General features: G+C 33.4%; 1 protein-coding gene across 3 annotated transcripts in view; it reads right to left on the bottom strand.

Moving 5' to 3' along the window:
- Nucleotides 1-19,597, bottom strand: part of ABCD3 (ATP binding cassette subfamily D member 3) — a 99,519-nt gene that overhangs the window by 53,026 nt on the left and 26,896 nt on the right. For 2 of the 3 annotated variants that reach the window (XM_074188214.1, XM_074188212.1), the window contains exons 3-5: nt 11,376-11,474; nt 8,445-8,533; nt 405-474 (exon numbers count right to left, since the gene is read on the bottom strand). In XM_074188214.1, the coding sequence (XP_074044315.1) occupies nt 405-474; nt 8,445-8,533; nt 11,376-11,474 (258 nt within the window). Of the gene's footprint in view, nt 1-404; nt 475-2,082; nt 2,153-8,444; nt 8,534-11,375; nt 11,475-19,597 lie in introns of all 3 variants that reach the window. The other variant, XM_074188213.1, reaches the window with a different exon arrangement.

Raw genomic sequence — 19,597 nt, 5'->3', positions numbered from 1 at the left:
AGATAGAGGGGAAAATATTTGTCAATTCTAATACCACAAATTTATATTTTATTCAAGTAGTTAAATAAAATGATTGCAAATTCCAACTGTCTTCTATAAAAACTAATTAACTTTAAGATTTGTAGGTTCTATTGTACATAACTGGCTGTACTAAATAAAGGTACCAGTTTTTAAGGCTCTATCATATATATATATATATATGTATGTATAGAAATGCAACTGAAGCATAAGTCGTACTGCAAGGACTACAATTTCCCTGGATAATAAAATAGAGGATAGTGCAATTCTTTTTGAGATGAAAATTCAATCTATAATTCTGAATAGATTTAAAATGCTCTATGTATAATAAGTCATTTTTAAAATATATACACAAACCTGATTTTTTTTAAAAGAAGTACACTTACGAGAGGCATGGCAGCGATGAAGTTGAACAAATACCGCTTGAAATCTTTTCTGCTGCGACCAATGATACCACTGCAAACCACCACATGCAGAGTGTTAGTTGCAAATGAAGCAAATCATCATCGTAAGCAGTCTCTGTACATTATTTAATTTACTTGGGGAATTTTAAATTATTCAAAGAATCCAAAAGGAAAAAGATGTGAAAATATTTTCTTTAAAAAACAAAATGAAACAAAACAAAAATCTGGTCACAACTTTTGACATGTTAACATTTTATTCAAACAGTTGACATAATCTCTCACTTAGGGGCTTTACCTGGGGGAAAACAACTATAACAACAATTTTAAAAGCTACCATTTATATAGTGCTTTTAAGTTTGCAAAACTTTGGAAATATCATCTCATTTGATCTTCACAACAACCCTCTAAAGTGAGTGCTATTATTATCACCATTTTACATATGTGGAAACTAAGGCAGCAATTAAGTGACTGGCCCAGGGTTACACAGCTACCAAGTGACTGAATCAGGATTTGAACTCAGGTCTTCCTGATTCATGTTCCAAAGTTCTAACCAATGTATTATTTGGCTGCCTATGATGATACCTGTCTTTCATTCTTGAAGAAGATCACTGACATCAGGGAGATAATGCCCTAACAAGTATGTGAACTGAATTTGAGTGAAGGGGCTATGCTAAGTCACCAGCCTCACTTTCTCCTCCAGAGCTACCTGGTTTTCAGTGACCAGCTATGAATCAGAATGCCTGAAGATGGTCTGGATGCCAGGTAATCAGGATTAAGTGACTTGCCCAAAGTCACATGGCTAGTAAATGTCAAGTTCCAAGGCTGGATTCAAACTCCTGTCCTTCCGACTCCAAGGCCAGTGCTCTATTCACTGCACCACCTAACTGCCTATAAAACAAGAATGACATACACTTATTCCCAACCTCTACTAGAGAATGTTTAGAAGGAAATAAGTAAAAAAACTACTTTTTAAGAGAAAAAAAATCATATCAAGTCATGAAGCATAGGAATAAGCTATGAAGGGACAGCATAAAACTGTTTCTGTGGATATTGTTTTAAACATGAATTTTCATCTACCAACAAAAATTCTTTTCTCTTCTGAGTCAAAAAAGTGGTAGAATTTGAGAATTAAAGAATTCACTCAAATCTAAGCTAGTTAAGAATTTTACTTTTATTATCTTCTAAGTTATTATGTATTTCAGAAAAGAATTATATTTAATGTCTGTCTTTGAAACTGAAAGCTTTAAAATTGTCAAAGCTTTTGTGAAAACAAAGTAACCAGGAAAAATGAGTGTCAAGAAGATTAATAGGAATCCTTAGTTTCAAAACATTTATCATCTAAAATCATCTAGAAATTATACAAGAGGTTCTATCTTTGGGACTAAGGTTAAAATTAAAGACTAAATTTTAGAATAGTTCCTCAAATAATATAAAGCAAAAATATAAATACACTGTCATGAAAGCCAATAATATATTTAAAAAATTCAATGTTATTTACATTAATAAAAAATTAGGAACATGAAACACTAAAGACGACAAAAAGCTTAGCAATTTTGACTAAAATTTAAGTGAAGCAAAGTGCTTTAGTGATGCTCAAGCTGTGAAACACACATCATCATAAAATATAATAAATGCATGCTTTTTTTTAGCCATGGTTTACCATTGGAGTGGCAGCTATAAACTTTACAATGTGTTTCTTGAATATTATCTTATTTCTGCTTATAATTCCACTGCAAAAGAAAAAAAATTGCTTTTATTTTTAAAAAATCCTGCAGGTATTCTAATATTCATTTTTAAAATATTAGTTTTACTTCATATAATGCCAAACTCTTTCAATATATTGCTGCTGAACTTTTTTAAATTTTTTCTTCTTACAAAAAATGTTCTCTAGAAGGGAGAACAAGGCAATACATAAGTGATATAAAAACAAATAAATACCAACAAAAATTACTTTAAAACAAGTTTCCAGTTTATTTTTAAAATGTTCCATTATAAAAACAACCTAAATGCTTAGAAATTTCAAAAGTGGTAGAAAACTGAAGATTTTTTTCTGTGGTATGAAAAGAATAACAATTTATTTCTTTGAAAAAGATACTTCTTAAGTTACCAGATTTACCCATAATGCAAAAGCATTAGCAAGCTGTTAATAAAGAAATCTAAATGTTAGGTACCAACATAACATTAAAACAAGATTTATCAAGAACCATGTCAACTTCCTTTTAGGTATCTATGTATTTATTTTGGATATTTATGAGCATAACAATTTAATCTTTTTAGATTAAGGCAAAAACAGAACCAAAACAAATAAAACAAACAGAACAAAATAAAAAAGGAAAAACCAAACCTATCACTATAAACATTTGAACTTTTGTTTAAAATAGCACGTAACTATAGCTTTCTACATTTTTTCCCCCAAATAGTTTTCTGTTCAGTGATCTAAATTCTCAAGTTTTTAAAACTTGTAATGTTCAATGAAACCTAAATCCTGAAGGGATAGAAAACAGAAATTCAAAAGTAACTATGATAGTTAAGATTTAAAAAACTTAACTGAATTCAAAATGACTATTAAAAGAACTCAGAGTACTTGGAAAAAAAGTCACTAAAATCTTTTTTAAAATACATCTGGGGGGCAGCTAGGTGGCACAGTGGATAGAGCACTGGCCTTGGAGTCAGGAGTACCTGAGTTCAAATCTGGCCTCAGACACTTAATAACTAGCTGTGTGGCCTTGGGCACGCCACTTAACCCCATTGCCTTGCAAAAACTAAAAAAACTAAAATAAAAAAATAACAAAAATTCATCTGGGGGCTTTGCCAGGTGGCGCGGTGGGTAGAGCACCAGCCCTAGAGTCAGGAGGACCTGAGTTCAAATCCAGTCTCAGATACTTAATAATTACCTAGCTGCATGGCCTTGGGCAATTCAATTCACTTAAACTCATCTGAAAAGGTTAGAAAAGTTCTGATATCTAAGGGTCTCAAAAGATCAGTAATTCTTTACTAATCTCTAAGCCTGACCTAGTTTATCTGCAAGCCAGTAACTGATACCCCATTTGCCTCCTTAATCTGTAACTTGCACAATTGTCAGATTAGAACCTGGTACTGTGGCTCAAATTTAAGTCACATATACCTTTACAGGCTCATTGACACAAAAAAAAAAAGTAAGGAACTGAAACCTAGAAGACCTTGAAAGAAAAACTTAATGACAAATCTAAGAAATTATTACCTCCTGAGGATCTCATTAAATCCAACATATTCCCCCAAGACATAAGCAAACAGAAACTTCAGCCTCTAGTGTACAGATAGAAGAGGTTAACTAGGAATCAGCAGCCCTGGGTTCTGGTACCTTATATATTATGAATAAGTTGTATAACCTTTGCCAAATGATTTAATTAACTCACAAACCCTTAATTTCCCTATCTTTAACAATGAAGGGGCTAGATTAGATTGTCTTTTAAGATTATCCTAGCTCCAAAACTGTATGATTCAACACTAAAGGGAAAGAAATCTAAAGCAAATAATGCTAGGGCTAGACTTGAAGAAATATACTAATTATTTTAGAAGAAAGCATACTATATATTGAACAAATAGCAAGAAAAAGAAGAAACATAAGAAGGTAATGAAATAAAGAGCAAGAAAATAACAAAATGCAATTCAGGGGAAGCTAGGTGGCACAGTAGATAGAGTACTGGCCCTGGAGTCTGGAGGATCTGAGTTCAAATTTGACCACAGACACTTAATAATTACCTAGCTGTGTGACCTTGGGTAAGCCACTTAACCCCATTGGTCTTGCCAAAAAAAAAAGGTAACAAAATGCAATTCAATTTAAACTATACAATGAATATTCTAAAGGATTGTGAGCATACAATGGAGCTGGGGGAAAATACTCTAGTCTGCAGATAGTAGCACAATAAGATGATAATCTAAAGTACCAACATAAGGATGGTAAGCATTAAATTCTCACTCTGGGTTTTATATAACCTAGCATAATAATACCTCTGAATGGTAATATCTGAATCTGTGAGTAGTTCAAGAAAGCAAACGGTGTACCTATGCAGCATGATTTCAACCTCTGCTGGTACAAGTGACATAGCCTGGAAAATATACACTCTTCCACCCTCGCCCTCTGGAACAAGATCTGTTAATAACAAATTGATCTTTGTCAAATGATTAAATTAGTTCTTTCTTCACCTGAAACATGATCCTCAAAATACTCAATAACCATAATAACCAATTCATTTTTTCCATAAAGTTGGGGGAGGGCAAGTAGGTTAGAAAAAAAATCACTCAAAAATGTTTTAATCATTTGTTTAGTTATTTCTCCTCCCTTCAATTTACCTTTGTAGACAAAATCAGATTTATCTCAAGATTCAGGTATATGAATAGTAAAACTTCAGGGGCCTCCCTGATCATCAGAACTCAGTCAAAAAAAGAGAAATTTTTAAAAATTCTGCAATTCATTGGAAATCTGTCAAAATATCCTCAACATAAATAGAAATAAAAGTTTAAATACAAATTCTTACACGGGCTAGTACCTAAAATTTATACAAAAATCTAAATCAATGAACAAGATATAAAATTGTAGACTGTTATTTTAATTTTGAATTTTGATAAGATGGAGGTATGGGCACCCAAATAAGGAGGCAGAAGTAGAGGGAGAGAAGAAAGAAAAAAATAGAACAAAGGAGAAAAATGAAGAAGCACAAAGTTGACCTTATTTATCCTGAAATGTGTGAATCATAATTATAGGTTTGAACAATATATACCTACACACAAATTAGGAGATATGTTGCTAGTTTATATTTATAAAGTGCATTATGGAGTTTGTGTATGGATAGAGAGATATAAATTGTAGTAACTCTTGTTATTTATATAACTCTTTAAGACTTGCAAAGCATTTTACATGACCATACTCTACGAGGTAGGTTCTATTACCCTCTTCAATTTACAGAAAAGGAAAATGAGGCTCACAAAAGTGAAATTAAGAAAAAAAGGTCTTCTCAATTCCAGATCCAGCAATTTGTGCCCTGAGTCACACTCCCGATTTTATAGACCATCTCTCGCAGAAGTAGAATTACAAATTTCCCCACAGGTGATCTGGTCTGACCTTTTCCTTTTATAGCTGAGGCAACTGAGTTCAGTAAGGGTACATGATTTGCCCAAGGTCAAATGGATTACATAGCAGAGGCAGAAGAACTCAGGTCCTTGGACTCTAAATGCAGCACTCCTTCCACTGTACCATTCTATCTCAGAAGGGCAAGGAGACTGGGACTCCCCAAAGTTAAAGGATTTCTGTCAAGTCACATCATTACTAAGCAATGGAACAAGGACTTGGAATCAGATAAACCTGATTTCAGGTTCAAGGCTCTTGTAATTAATATCAAGCTATTTCACAAAAGTGATACCTATCAACACTGCTTCCTGAAATGTATAAAGTGGGTGTAAACATGGTTATAAAACAGCTTCATTACCATAAAATGATTCTTTAACAGAGCTATCACCACACTAGACAGGAACAAGATGCAAAAATGTTTAGGAAGAAGAAAATGATATATATTCCACAATTCTAGTAAATAAAGAATTGAGGGAAAATAGTTAACTTTTCTTCAATCCCATAATGCAAAATTTTTAGTATACTACTATAAATACAAAATGTTGTGAAAATATAAGCAAAGATGATTCTGCATGGAAGCATTATAATTCAACTGTGTAATGGGGCAGTTGCCCTCAGTGGGTTTTTGAAACATATTCTTGAAAATCACATGGTAAAGTGTTATTCCAAAGAACAACATTAAAATCAAAGATAAAGCATCAAGAGTTTATACAGAAGAGATAAAGCAAAGACACAATCATAAAAATTTATAATAATTTAAAACAGTAAAATAGTCTCCAAGTCCTATAAAATGAGCATAAATGTCCTGGATGTAATAATTATATGAGGCCCTAAAAGTCATGCAAAAAGCATAGCTTTATAGATCATAAAATTGATCTACCCAAAATAAAATGCTGTTCTAAACAATAATTAAGCAATCAATAATTTTCTAATATAGGATCACTGCTTTAGATCTGGAAGGAATCAAGAATCCCTTTATTTTTCAAGCTGAAGAAGCTAAAGTCCAGCGAGATCAGGCAACTGGTCCAAGCTGAGCAGAATCCCTTGACAGCCCAGGTTACTTTTCTCCAAACTATTACCTATCATTTTAAAGAAGCATTTATAATCATTCCACTGACCTTCCAGGAGCATTCAAAGCAGGGGGGGGGGGGGAGTCACAGGACCACTGCCTTAAAGCTAGAAAAGACCTCAAAGGTCACCAAATCCAACTACTTCATTTAATATTTAAGAAATAGAAGGTCTGAAATGGAATCTGTCTGTGGTAAAGCAGGTGTAAAATTTGGGCCTAGAAAATCAGGTCCATGGATACTACATTCAAGCAACAAAATACACCCATATGTACATATCTCTCAAGATCTCCCTAGAGTGTTGTCCATAAAGATCATAGAACTAGAAAATACAGGGGCTTCAGAGCCACTTAGTCCTATCCCTTCAGTTTACAGATGAGAAAACTGAGGCAGCACCAGGATGTCAAGTGATATGACCATATAAGGTGTAATGAGAGCCAAGGTCTTCTAGACCCAGGGATTGTTCTTTCTATTGCACCATCCTGCAGGATTCAGGGCAGGGGCCTCCACAAACTGGTCCTTTTGTATATTGTCTCTTCTCTAATTTTCCTTTTTTCTCCTTCTCCCTTAAAATCAAGGGCAAATTTGGAGAGAAAAGCTCAAAAGATCAACCTGAGGGAGGACGAAGGAAGGGAGTACAAATGATGATATGGTTAGAGAAATGATAATTAGTCTTTATGAAAACTATTATGTACAGGTTGACTGTAAAAACCCTGTGGTTTCTGAGTGTTTTTTAAAATTTGTTTCAATACTGGCAGTCACTTCTTTCTGTCCATTCCTGTTATGCCACAAGACAAATAATATGGACCCCTATTAAAGAAATTAATGAGGTTGTAAAAGTAATAATAAGAGATTCATAAATGCTAGTGAAATACAGTGAATAAGTGGGACAGAAAACTACTTGGAGCTAGTTTCAGCAAAATGAACTAATAATAGTCTACCCTTTGAATAATTATACCATTTTTTAAAAAGCAAAGTTGGGGCAGCTAGCTGGTACAGTGGATAGAGCATTGACACTGGAGTCAGGAGGACCTGAGTTCAAATCCGGCCTCAGACACTTAATAATTACCTAGCTATCTAACCCCACTGCCTTTCAAAAAAAAAAAACCCAAAACAACAACAAAAAAAGCAATGTTGGTTTCCTTCATCCTCAAAGGGAGACTGAAAAAAAATGAACAATTTTGGCATCCCTATCTCACACCAAATTTCTCAAGATACATACAAAATATCTGAGGGGAAAAATGCTTTCATTTTTAAAAGTCTCTCTGCCTTCATCTTTAAATCTAATATTTCAGCAAAATATTTTGAATAGTAAAAAGAAGATAAAAAAAAAATTAAACAACTTCAAAAAGTGCTGCACATTTAAAGCCAGGAGAGTCTAAAAGCAGACCACAGTCAAAAATATATTAAAAGTGTTCAGGTTCGGGCAGTTAGGTGGCGCAGTGGATAGAGCACCAGCCCTGGAGTCAGGAGTACCTGAATTCAAATCCAGCCTCAGACATTTAATAATTACCTAGCTGTGTGGCCTTGGGCAAGCCACCTAACCCACTTAAAGCCACTTAAATTTGTCTTGCAAAAAAAAAAAAACCCAAAAAAAGTGTTAGGTTCAAGATGTTTAGGGGTTTAATTTTTTTCTCCTGATAATATCTAATGAATATTTACTTCCCAAAGGAATGTGTGGAAATCTTTTAATGTTTTATTTATAATTGCCTAATCAATTAAAAAATATTCTGACTGATAATTCACATAACATTTCAGAGTTAAATTAGTAGCAATTTAAGATACTTTTTTGATAAAAGCATAAATTTGAATTGGTGGCAAAGTAACAGAAGTGAATGGAAAAAATACCTTTCAATGAGTGTCCCATTTTGAATCATCCAAACATCACAATATGTGCGAGATACCAGCATAACAGCAATAAGTATCAAGTAACCTGTCTAGAAGAAGATACAAACAATAAATTAAACAATGCTTTAAAATGCTAAGCATTAAATAATGCTAAGCTTTGTTTTTCTGTTTATCATAAGAATACATCATTCATTTTAAAAACCAATATTACAACTGACAAAAAATATCTTTATTATAGAAAATTCAAACATTTACCTGCCTCAACTTGCCCTACTGACATTTTTTCCCCAATATGGAATTTATATAATGTCTGCTAATGGCAGTGCTTTTATAATGGAACAACAATAATAATAATTCTCCCAGTAATGGGGGCAGCAGTGAGGGAAAGCCTCCATAAACCTTTAAGGCAATATTTAAATATAAGTAGTTGTTATGAGACCATGAAAGTTTTCTTAATATATAATTAGAGATAAAGTAGAATGTTCCACTAAATACTGTCAGCTAAAAGTATACATTCAGAAAACATGAAAGTGGGTAATTTTACATTACTTTTTATGGTAGCTAAAACTGGAAATAAAGTGGACTTTCACCAAGTGGAGAATGAATACTAAAATTGTGATATGTGAATGTAACAGAATATCACAGCAGTATAAGAAATGAGAAAAGATTTAAAAAATTATAAGAAACATGGCACAACAGTCATATAATTTGGTTAAGAGACACAGTAAAATGTAAAGAACTGACTGAAGGATAAGTCCAAGAATTGTAACAAGATGAGATGAAAACCTAACTGGTTATAATCTGAACCATGAAGAATATCCATATAATTGTGACATCACAGATTCACTGAAGTACTAAAATAAGATAGTAACTAATGTTGTTACCTTGAATTTAAATTGTTCATTTTAAAGTCTAGCTAAAAGAAAGGCTACCCTGTTACTCTTCCTCACCACTCTTCCCCTCCCACCCTGCCCTGGTCCTGTATGTAATATCAGTCCCTACGGAAGATTCCCCTAACAATTCAAAGGGTAGGACAGGACATTTCATGGTGGTATGAAAGACTCAAGGACTAAAGGACAACATGGACTGAATTGATGCGGGAAAAAAATTAGATTTGTTCAAAATTGGTCCAAAAGGACCAATAGGTGGACGTTTTAAGGAAGTCAATTTCAGTTCAATATAATAAAGATTTTTTTTCTAACAATTAGAACAAAAATAGAATAAGCTTCCTAGTCAGTAGAAGTGTTCTAATAGAGGTTGGCTGACTGACTGACTATTTGGGAACACTAATATAGAGGAAATTTCAGCACTGAATTAGAGACACTAAAGTTTCTTCAACTCCTTAAAAGTCTTTGAAATAAATACTTTTTATTTCATCTACACCCATTCTTCCACTACTCTCTCTTTTACTTCCTCATAATTTTTGACCAATATTTATTTATTCACTAACATGTAAATTGTACTTATCAATTACTGCAGATAATTTAACACATTTTTCTATGTAAAGGACAACTCTCCCAAATTTTCCTAATGAGAAAGGAATAGAAATGGGACCTCAAAAGCATGTATACAAATCCAAGGCGGATCTGTTTCAGAGCCCTTGAGTTGATAGGATCCTGGTCCCATGAGATACCTTTCAATCCCCTAAAACTCCAAGAAAAGCAAATATAAGTTAATTATAGGAAATATGTTCTTCCAAGGTATAGGCTGCTTAAAAAGAAGTTATCATCATATATGGACAGCTCTACCAGTAATCTTTTCAGTATTATTTAGTATTAATATCATGCCAACCTTAGTAATATTTCAATTAAGTAAGCCCTCTTGAAGTGGGTTAAGAAAGCATCTACTATCTCAAGAGTGAATTCCTTAAGGGTTTAGGTCTTGCAATTCCCTTCCAATTCATCTTCATTTACCTAGCTAACCTGCCACAGCATGTTTTTTTTATCTCCTTTACCCCACAGATTCCTTTTTGGTGGCTCTTCTCAACCACATTCCAAGATTTGCTACAATGTCTTTGCTTTATTTTATTTAGTTCTGCTTATAACACTACAAAGTCTGTTTACTCTAAGAAAGATTTCACTAATAGTATACTGAAGAAAAGGACAGCAGTTATGCAAGATTGTTGCTTCTTTTTTTTAAACTATTACACATTTTTAAAGACATAGAAGACTAAGTTTTTATTAGAAATTATAGTAGTATTTAATTATTACAAGGGTGGGTTTTAACATAGGAGGACTTATTGCAAAGAAAACACAAAGGATCAAATAAGCATCTGATGACAAAAGAATTCATTTGGCATCATTTGCAACAGCTGTCCCATCAAATGTATTGCAAATATCAGCCTATGGTGATAGTTGCCCTTTTAGGACTTGGATACATTTTTCATAACTGTGGCAAGAGATTCTCAATCCTTGGGGCAAAACCTTTGATGAAATCTCATGACAGAAGAAATCTACTGAACATTCCTATCATTCTACCTATACTTAAATACCTATATTATTGGTTATATCATTAACTATATGCAAGCCTTCTCTTATTTTAGCTCAGCAAACAACATCATCTTCCCAACATCCCTCTAATTTGAAATGACTTTTGAGCAAGATTGTTATTTCACAGTTCATGTTTTGTTCACAAAGGAGACAATTTGATTTGCAATCCAAAAAATGATATGACATGTCATGTTAATATAATGTTTTTAAAGGCTGACTTTTCTTCACAGCAAACATTCAGTAATGATGCAAGCATTATGTCTATTTTACAAATTAAACCAAAGTCAAAAGATTTAAAGGAATTTGTCCATGACCAACCTGCAGGCAAAGCAGCAGAAATCAAATTCAAACCTAGTTTTCTAATTCTATATCTAGTACTCTTTCTATGATACATGTCAAAAGTTACTTAAAACAAATCTATTTTTTTCAAAATAAGACTTACCTCTTTACAAAATGTTCTGGGAATCATAACTTTCAGAATTTGTTGAATTCTTGAAAAGAATACTTTGTCCACCATAGCCCGCTCTTTCTTTCCTTCTTTCTACATCAGATCAAACAGAAGGAAAATAATGTTAAGTTTTTTAGTTAGGGTTGTATCACAAATTATTCATAAAACTAAAGTTACCATCTCTGTCCAAATTAACATTTTAATAACTACATTTAATAACTACATAAGATTCTCTTAGGTACTACAAATTATGACAAAAACAATTCAACATACACAGAAAATTTTTAATAAAGAAAAAAATGAATGTTATGATGTGTTGAAGGGATAATTTATTTGGAAATTGTTATGCAAACTTGTAACAAAAATGGTAGGAATCTCAAAAGGTTTTAGGAACTACACCAAGACACCACTCACAACTATCAGAAATAATAGATGAAGGTAGAGATGAGGGAAAAATAGGTAGCCTGAAGGACTGCTGTTAAAGTATTGAACTGTTCTAACCATTCTGGAGAACTATGATTTAAAGGGTTAGAAAACTGTGCGTACCCTTTGACCCAGCATTATCACTACTAAGTCTATATTTCAAAGAGATCAAAGAAAAAAGGGAAAAGATCTCTATGCACAAAAATATTTAGAGCAGCAGCTTTTTGCACTTGCAAAAATATCAGAAATCAAGGGAATGTTCAGCCACATATAATCCCACAGGAATTAAGCTTAAGACCTATTGCATAGTAAAGAGGACAAAACATAACTGTCCTGAAAGTAATTACTATCTTCATGTGTTTAGCACTAATAATGAAAGGGCAAGCTCAGAAAGTTTCTACTCTTCATAGAAGCAGAAAAGTCCTCAAGACTGTTTAAGTCTTTAGTGGACAAGCAACTCAAGATCCCACTTTAGTGTCTCTAACTCAGTGCTGAAATTTCCTCTACAGTAATGTTCACAAGTAGACCATAAATGATAACAATCTTGCTCAAACGTCATTTCAAATTAGAGGGATGTTGGGGAAATGATGTTGTTTGCTGAGCTAAAATAAGAGAAGGTTTGCATAGAGTTAATGATATAACCAATGATATAGGTATTTAAGTATAGGTAGGATGATAGGAATGTTCAGTAGATTTCTTCTGACATGAGATCTCATCGAAAGTTTTGCCCCAAGGATTGAGAGCTAAATCTTGTTGGTTGCACCTCTAGAAATCTTAAATCCTTTTACCACCCTCTGTTTACTTACTTCTCTAATTCAAGCCCCCATCGTGCCTCCCTTGGTTTAAAGCCAAAACCTGTTATATGGTATTCCTGCTTCTACTATATTCCCTCGAAGGCAGTAATGTGAATGGAGCTCCCCTGCTCAAAAAGGTCCAGTGAGAGTGAGATGAGCAGAACCAGAAAAACACTGTATACCCTAACAGCAACATGGGGGTGATGTTCAACCTTGAAGGATTCGCTCATTCCATCAATGCAACAATCGGGAACAATTTTGGGCTGTCTGAAAAGGAGAATACCATCTGCAGATAAGGAGCCATGGAGTTTGAACAAAGTTCAAGGACTATTCCCTTTAATTTTGAAAAAGCAGATATCTTATTGTCTGAGCTTGTTACCTATCTTAGACTTTTTGTCTTTTCCTTAAGGATATGATTTCTCTCTCATCACACTCAATTTAAATCAATGTACAACATGGAAATAAAGTAAAGACTGATAGATTGCTTTTCTTGGGGGGGGGGGGAATTGTAAAACTCAAATAATATCTTTAATAAAAAAATTTTTTAAAAAAAGGTCCAGTGCTTCCCTACTGCCTGAAGGATAAAATACTAATCTACTGCTCTTGGCATCACAATCTGTATGAAAACCCCCTTTCCAGTCTAAGCTTACCACACATTATTCCCTTTCACAGGCACTCCTTATTTTTCCTCAAATTGAACATTCCATCTTACATAATAAATTAAAAAACTATCATAATTTGATATCTGTTACAATTGTTCTACTATTTCAAAATATCTCCTATTATCCCACAGGGCTCTGTCCCAGACCCTCTTCTGGAAAAGAATTTGAAATTATGCAAAAAAAAAGATTAAACTTTGACCCAGAGATTTCATTGCTAGTCATATACTCCAAGAAGGAAACTGAGAAGAAAAAAAGATTTCATATAAAAATATTTACAGCAGCATTTTTAAAAAGTAGATTGATAGGGCAGCTAGGTGGCACAGTGGATAGGGCACTAGCCCTGGAGTCAGGAGTACCTGAGTTCAAATCCAGCCACGAACACTTAATAATTACCTAGCTCTGTGACCTTGGGCAAGTCACTTAACCCACTTAGCCCCATTGTCCTTTACATAGAAAAATATGCTAAATTATCTTCAGTAATTGATAAGTGCAATTTACATATTAGTGAATAAGTTAAAATTGATCTAAAATTATGAGAAAGTAAAAGAGGGGCTAGTGGAAGAATGGGTGTAGATGAAATAAAAAGTATTTATTCAAAGACTTTTAAGGAATTGAACAAAAAAGGGTAGATTAATTTATTAACTGGGAAAGTAGATAAACAAATGGTACATGAATGCAATGGAACTTATTAAAATGATGTAAAATATGATCAATATAGAAAATCATGGAAATACTTCAGAAAGACTTACAAAAAGTGAAGTAAGCAATCTCAGGAAAACAAGATGCACAATACCAACAATAATATGAAAAGAAAGAAAAATCTGACCTCTAAAAATTTCCTTTTTTTTTTTCCATCCTACTCCCAAAGTACCCTTCATGTGATTTACAACCTTATTTTTTTAGGTGTATATATTAGGTTCATGATAAGTGAGGTCCAAATTCTTCTCTGTCTGGCACTCAAGGCCCTCAAAAGCTGGTACCCCATTAACCAACCTTCCCAAGGTTACCTGTTATCACCTCTGTCCTGCCCAGGTAGTCCACCCTCTACTAAATTGGAATACTTTGCCCTCTAAGCATGCCCTGAATTGACCCATCTTTATATCTTTACTTCTATCTTTACTATTCCCTATTAACTGAAATATTTTCTCTCCCTCTCCTTCTGTTTAATAAATTCCTACTCAATCTACAAAGCCCAATATAAATAAGATGAAGTTTTCCCTGATCTTTCCAATACGTAAATTTGTACAGAACACTGTTTTCAAGGCTTGACTATATTTGTCCTTAAAGAACATTAAATGTGAACAGTTGCCAGTCAATATATCAATACAGATACAAAAAATATGTAATATTTTGATTTGGTAAGTAAGATGAGAGAGGAAGTAAAAGAAGATGGAGGGATTTCAAGTGTGGATTGCTAGGAAAGTGCTGCTAACAATGGAAAAAGAAAACTATCAAGAAAAGATTAAATGGAAAACTTAGTTTAAACAGGTTAATTTTGTTAGAAACTCTTTAGAGAAGGGATTCCAATAGACAATTAGAAATTCAAATCTGGCATCTGATCTTAGGAGCTCTAAGGCTGAAGAGCTTACTACACATACAAAATCCTATTTACTTTGCAATGAAACTTGGCAGGATACAATTTATGACTGGAACGAAGGTACTTTAAGTGAACACGTTCAAATATAACCAACTAGATAACATTAGGCAACACTATATACCAAAAAAGATCTAGGTAGGAAATCAACCAACCTGAGTGAAGAGAAGTTAGGTAAAAAGCAGTTGGAAAGCTCAAAGAAGGGAAAAACAGAGGCAATGTGGTAGGAGCCTATAAATTTTAGGCCTTTTAGAAAAATAGAATGAAGAATTCCTGGCATAAATAACAAAGTTGGCAAAAATCAAGTGATCACAACAGTGAAGGGGCCAGTTATTCTGAACAAGATCATGAGTAATAAGAAGAAACTGGTCATTTGGAAATGTCAAGAACTATGTGAACCTGAGATTTTTAATTTCGTGAGAGACAAAGAAGGCAACATCATGAATAGTTTGACATATAGCCTTTAGGAAAACAAATTTCAAAGAGATCAGATATAAGTTAGGCCATTCTTATAACAAGATTGCTAAAAGATGAAGTTGATTCATGAGAAATGGGAGAATCAAAAATGAAATTCTGGCAATGCAATTACAACTGATTCTAACTAGGTTAAACAAACTGGAAAGAAAACTTTATAAGGATATATATATAAGCATTGCCTGAGTTGGGGAGAAAGGGGAAAGTTGAGTGGCACAAAGAGGGCTAGCAACCAAAGCCTACTGCATAAGGAAAGACTCTCTGAGACCAGTTATGAGGAAAACTATGAGTTGTTTCAGATAAATAATAAAAATAACAAAAAAGATTGCAATTTTTTCTTAACATGTTGAAAGCAAGAAGAATATTAAGGAAAATAGGAAACCTGCTTAGTGTTGATATAAGAATTATGATATTCAGACTATAAAGGTTAGTGAGATTACCTGGTAGCATCTAGATTATATTATTCAAGAAATGGTTTAAATCAAACATTTGAAACTCAATCATCTGTTGCAGAATGAATTTTTGTTCAAGATGGCCTCTGCCAATTCAGATTCTGAAATATCAATAGCAATATCTTCTCTATATATAAAACATGAAAAAAAGGAAATTGCAGCTAAACAGTAATAAAGATGACTCTTTATCTCCTTGGAGGTTCAAATAAGTTGGTCAAGTTAGTGTTACTGCACATCCAAAGATAACAAGAAATCACTACATGTAAAGAACTGGTCAACTTGTGTTCAAATAAGCATAAGCCAAAAAAGTCATCATGGAGTAGTTATTTCAACTTAGATACCAAAAATCTTTTGGTGAGAATGGGTAGGTAGAAAACTTCTGTAAAGAATGTAATCAATTGGGGCAGCTAGGTGGTACAATGGATAGAGCACCAGTCCTGGAGTCAGGAGGACCTGAGTTCAAATCTGACCTCAGACACTTAAAATTATCTATCTTTGTGACCTTGGGCAAGTCACTTAAACCCACTACCTTGAAAAAAAAAGAATGCAATCAGTCTCTAGATTAAGGGACATATAATTAAATGCCCTTATATATTTTAATATATTTTATATCGATTTAATCCATATAAATTTATATTTATTATTTATATAATTTATATATATTATATTACATTATAATTAATATTCAGTGAATTCAATGCAAAGGTGGATATGGAGGGAAGCAAAAAACAAGTTGGAAAACATAAGTTGGGGATTAAGAAAAGTCTTACATCTATATTATACCTTCACCCTCCAGTGGTACAGTTTGTGTATTTATAAACCATGAACATCACTTCATCCTGTACAACTCTTATTCATCCCCTTTCAAAAATCCTTGAGAGGATTTATCCACTGTGTAAGGAGGTCTTACTGTAGATTTTTCACACCCATTATATGCAAGACTAATGAAGCAGTTGAGTTGTCAGTTTTATTTCCTCTTTGCTTAAACAAAGATGGAGATGGAAAGGAAAAAAAATAACACCATAAAAATTAAATTGCTGATAGTTTAAAAGACTGAAAATGACTAGTTATTGAGATGAGTATTTTCAAATCAGCAGTGTTTAGTATTAAAGATGAAAATCAGCATCAATGAGGATGATGTTGAGAAGACTGTATATAATTATTACAGCTTCAACTTTACCTATCAAATAACCAACTAGAACAACATTAGTCAACAATATAATACCAAAAAAGATCTAGGTGGGAAATCAAGTAATCTGAGTGGAGGGAAATTAGGTAAAAAGCATTTGGAAATCTCAAGAGGGAGAAACAGAAGCAATGTGGTAGAAGCCTACTCCTACCACTGACTCCAAAAAAGTGGGAAATAAAATAAGAAACTGACACCAACATTCACTAAAAGCATTTCCTATAGAAGTTCTATCAATGAAGACTGCCACAACTGTTCAGAAACTCCCACAGCCAGCAAATACTTACAACTCTTGCCTAGCAGAAAAGAAATTGTGGGAAAGGAAAAACTGATGCTACAAAATAGCAAGATCAATAAATGATAACACTATCACACCTTTTCCTCTATGTTCAATATGTTTATTGTTGTACCCAAAGAAATATAAACTGGAGATAGAACCTATATTTGAACAATCCTCACATAATCTGAAAGAAAGAATTTAAGGAAAAAGAGGGGAAGGAAAGCAAACTCTAGCCATAAAGTATCATTTGAAAAATTTCAAAGGTGAAAATGTACACAAAAAGAGTTCAAAGAAAAAAGACTAGGAAGTGATACCCAATTTGAAAACTAAATTGCCAAGAAGTACTCCAATACAAACTAACTAAAGATTAAAAATAAGGTCAAGAACTAGAAAAAAATGAATAAACACCAAGTTGTTTATTTTAAACTTAAGAACCAGCAACAGAATATGATTAAATTCAAAAATGGAACAAAAGAAAAATGAGATAACATTTCAAGGTTCAAGAACCATTTTATAAAACTTTGTTGGAAGGAAAACACTGGATGAACAAAATTTAATTCCCTAAGATTCAGCAAAACAACCATGTACAAACAGAAATAGTCTCTCTCTCTCTCTCTCTCTCTCTCTCTCTCTCTATATATATATATATATATATATATATATATATATATATATATATGTATGTATGTATGTATGTATGTATGTATATTTTTATATTCAGGACATAAAAGTCTTTTATCCTAGACTAGTTTTCCTCTGCCACTAAGACTAAAGAAGTTATCATTCCATTTTAGTAATTAGCAATCATTCTATTTGTAAAGAGTCCAGTGAAGTAATCATTTGCAAAGGTAGAAAACTAGTGCTAAGGGTAGTATATAGTTGTATGATGTTGAACACTTATAATTCACTTATTTTACTATTGGCATACTATTTTGAATGGGGGTGATTAATAGGTCTTTTGAAGGAGGCAGAAGGTTAAAGAAGGTTTAAAAACGTTAAAAAAATTACCAAACATTTCAGCAATAAAGATTGAAGTCCTTTTCCTAGGACATAAATACCTGCAGGAAGAGCTCTGCATTTTTGTCCTAAACACATAAATGTGAAGCTGTTCGAATGACACCTGATTTAGGGAAGAAGGAAATCCAGGCCTATTCCCACAAAGAAATCAAAGAAAGAGGAAAGGAAACAAGAACAAAAATATTTACAGTAGTTCTTGTAGTTGCAAGAAGTGGAAACCAGTATGGTACCCATTAATTCAGGAACAGCTAAAGACATTATGGTACATGATATAATGGAATATTATTGATAATGAAAATGACAAAAGGGACAGTTTCAAAGAAATCTGTGATGACTTATATGAACCAAGGACTCCTTCTTCTCATCTTACATCACCCAGATGCATTCTGCCACCATCTGCACCTTTACTCTTGGATAAAATGAAGAGGAAACCCTTCTCCATGCCAAGACAAATCCTTCTATATGCACTACTAATTGATTCCATGACCTCCCAACTTCTCCAGCAGATTACTTCTTCTATCATCCTCTCTCATTTATCTTCAATCTCTTCCTGTCTACTGGCTCCTCCTGTCTACAAAAATGTTCATGTCATTCCCATCCTCAAAAAATCTTAACTTGATTCATCCATCCTGACTACCTATTATCCAATATCTCTTGTCTCTTTAAGTGACTTGAACTCTTTGAGAAGACATCTACAATCAATGCCTCCATTTCCTTTCTTCTCATTCTCTCTTCTGACTTCATCACTAAAGCAAAATCACTATCTTTGGAAGTTACCAATGATCCCTTAATTGCTAAAACTAATGGCCTTTTTCTCATTTTCATCTTTCATCTCCGTGGTATTTGATTCTCATGTCTTCTCCTGCTTTATGCTCTCTTTTGTCTAGGTTGACATTACTCTATCCTGATTCTTTTTCTATATACGTGCTCAGTCCTCAGTCTTCTCTACTGGAACTTGGTGCAGATCATATCTGTTCAGTGTGGGTATCCCAGAGTTTTGTTCTAGATTTTTTTCTCCTCTCTCTCTCTAGACTACTTCAACTTATAATCTCATCATGAATTCAATTGTCATTTCTATGATGATTGTTCTCATATTTCCTTATCCAGTCCTCATCTCTCTCTGCTGATCTCACATCTCCAACTGCCTACTGGGCCATCTAATTATCCTCTAAATATCTTACATTAAATCTACTATCTTTCTTCAAAACCCTCTCCACCTCTTCAAACTTTTTATTACTGTCAAGGATACTGCCATCCACCCAGTCACCCAGGTTGATGACCTAAGTGTGATTCTCAACTCCACATTCTCTTATCCCCCATAGCCACTGTGATAA

The sequence above is a fragment of the Macrotis lagotis genome, chromosome 5, assembly GCF_037893015.1.
Source record: "Macrotis lagotis isolate mMagLag1 chromosome 5, bilby.v1.9.chrom.fasta, whole genome shotgun sequence".
Classification (NCBI taxonomy): domain Eukaryota; kingdom Metazoa; phylum Chordata; class Mammalia; order Peramelemorphia; family Peramelidae; genus Macrotis; species Macrotis lagotis.
The sequence above is the reverse complement of the archived record's forward strand: the minus strand, read 5'-3'. Positions and strand labels throughout refer to the sequence as shown.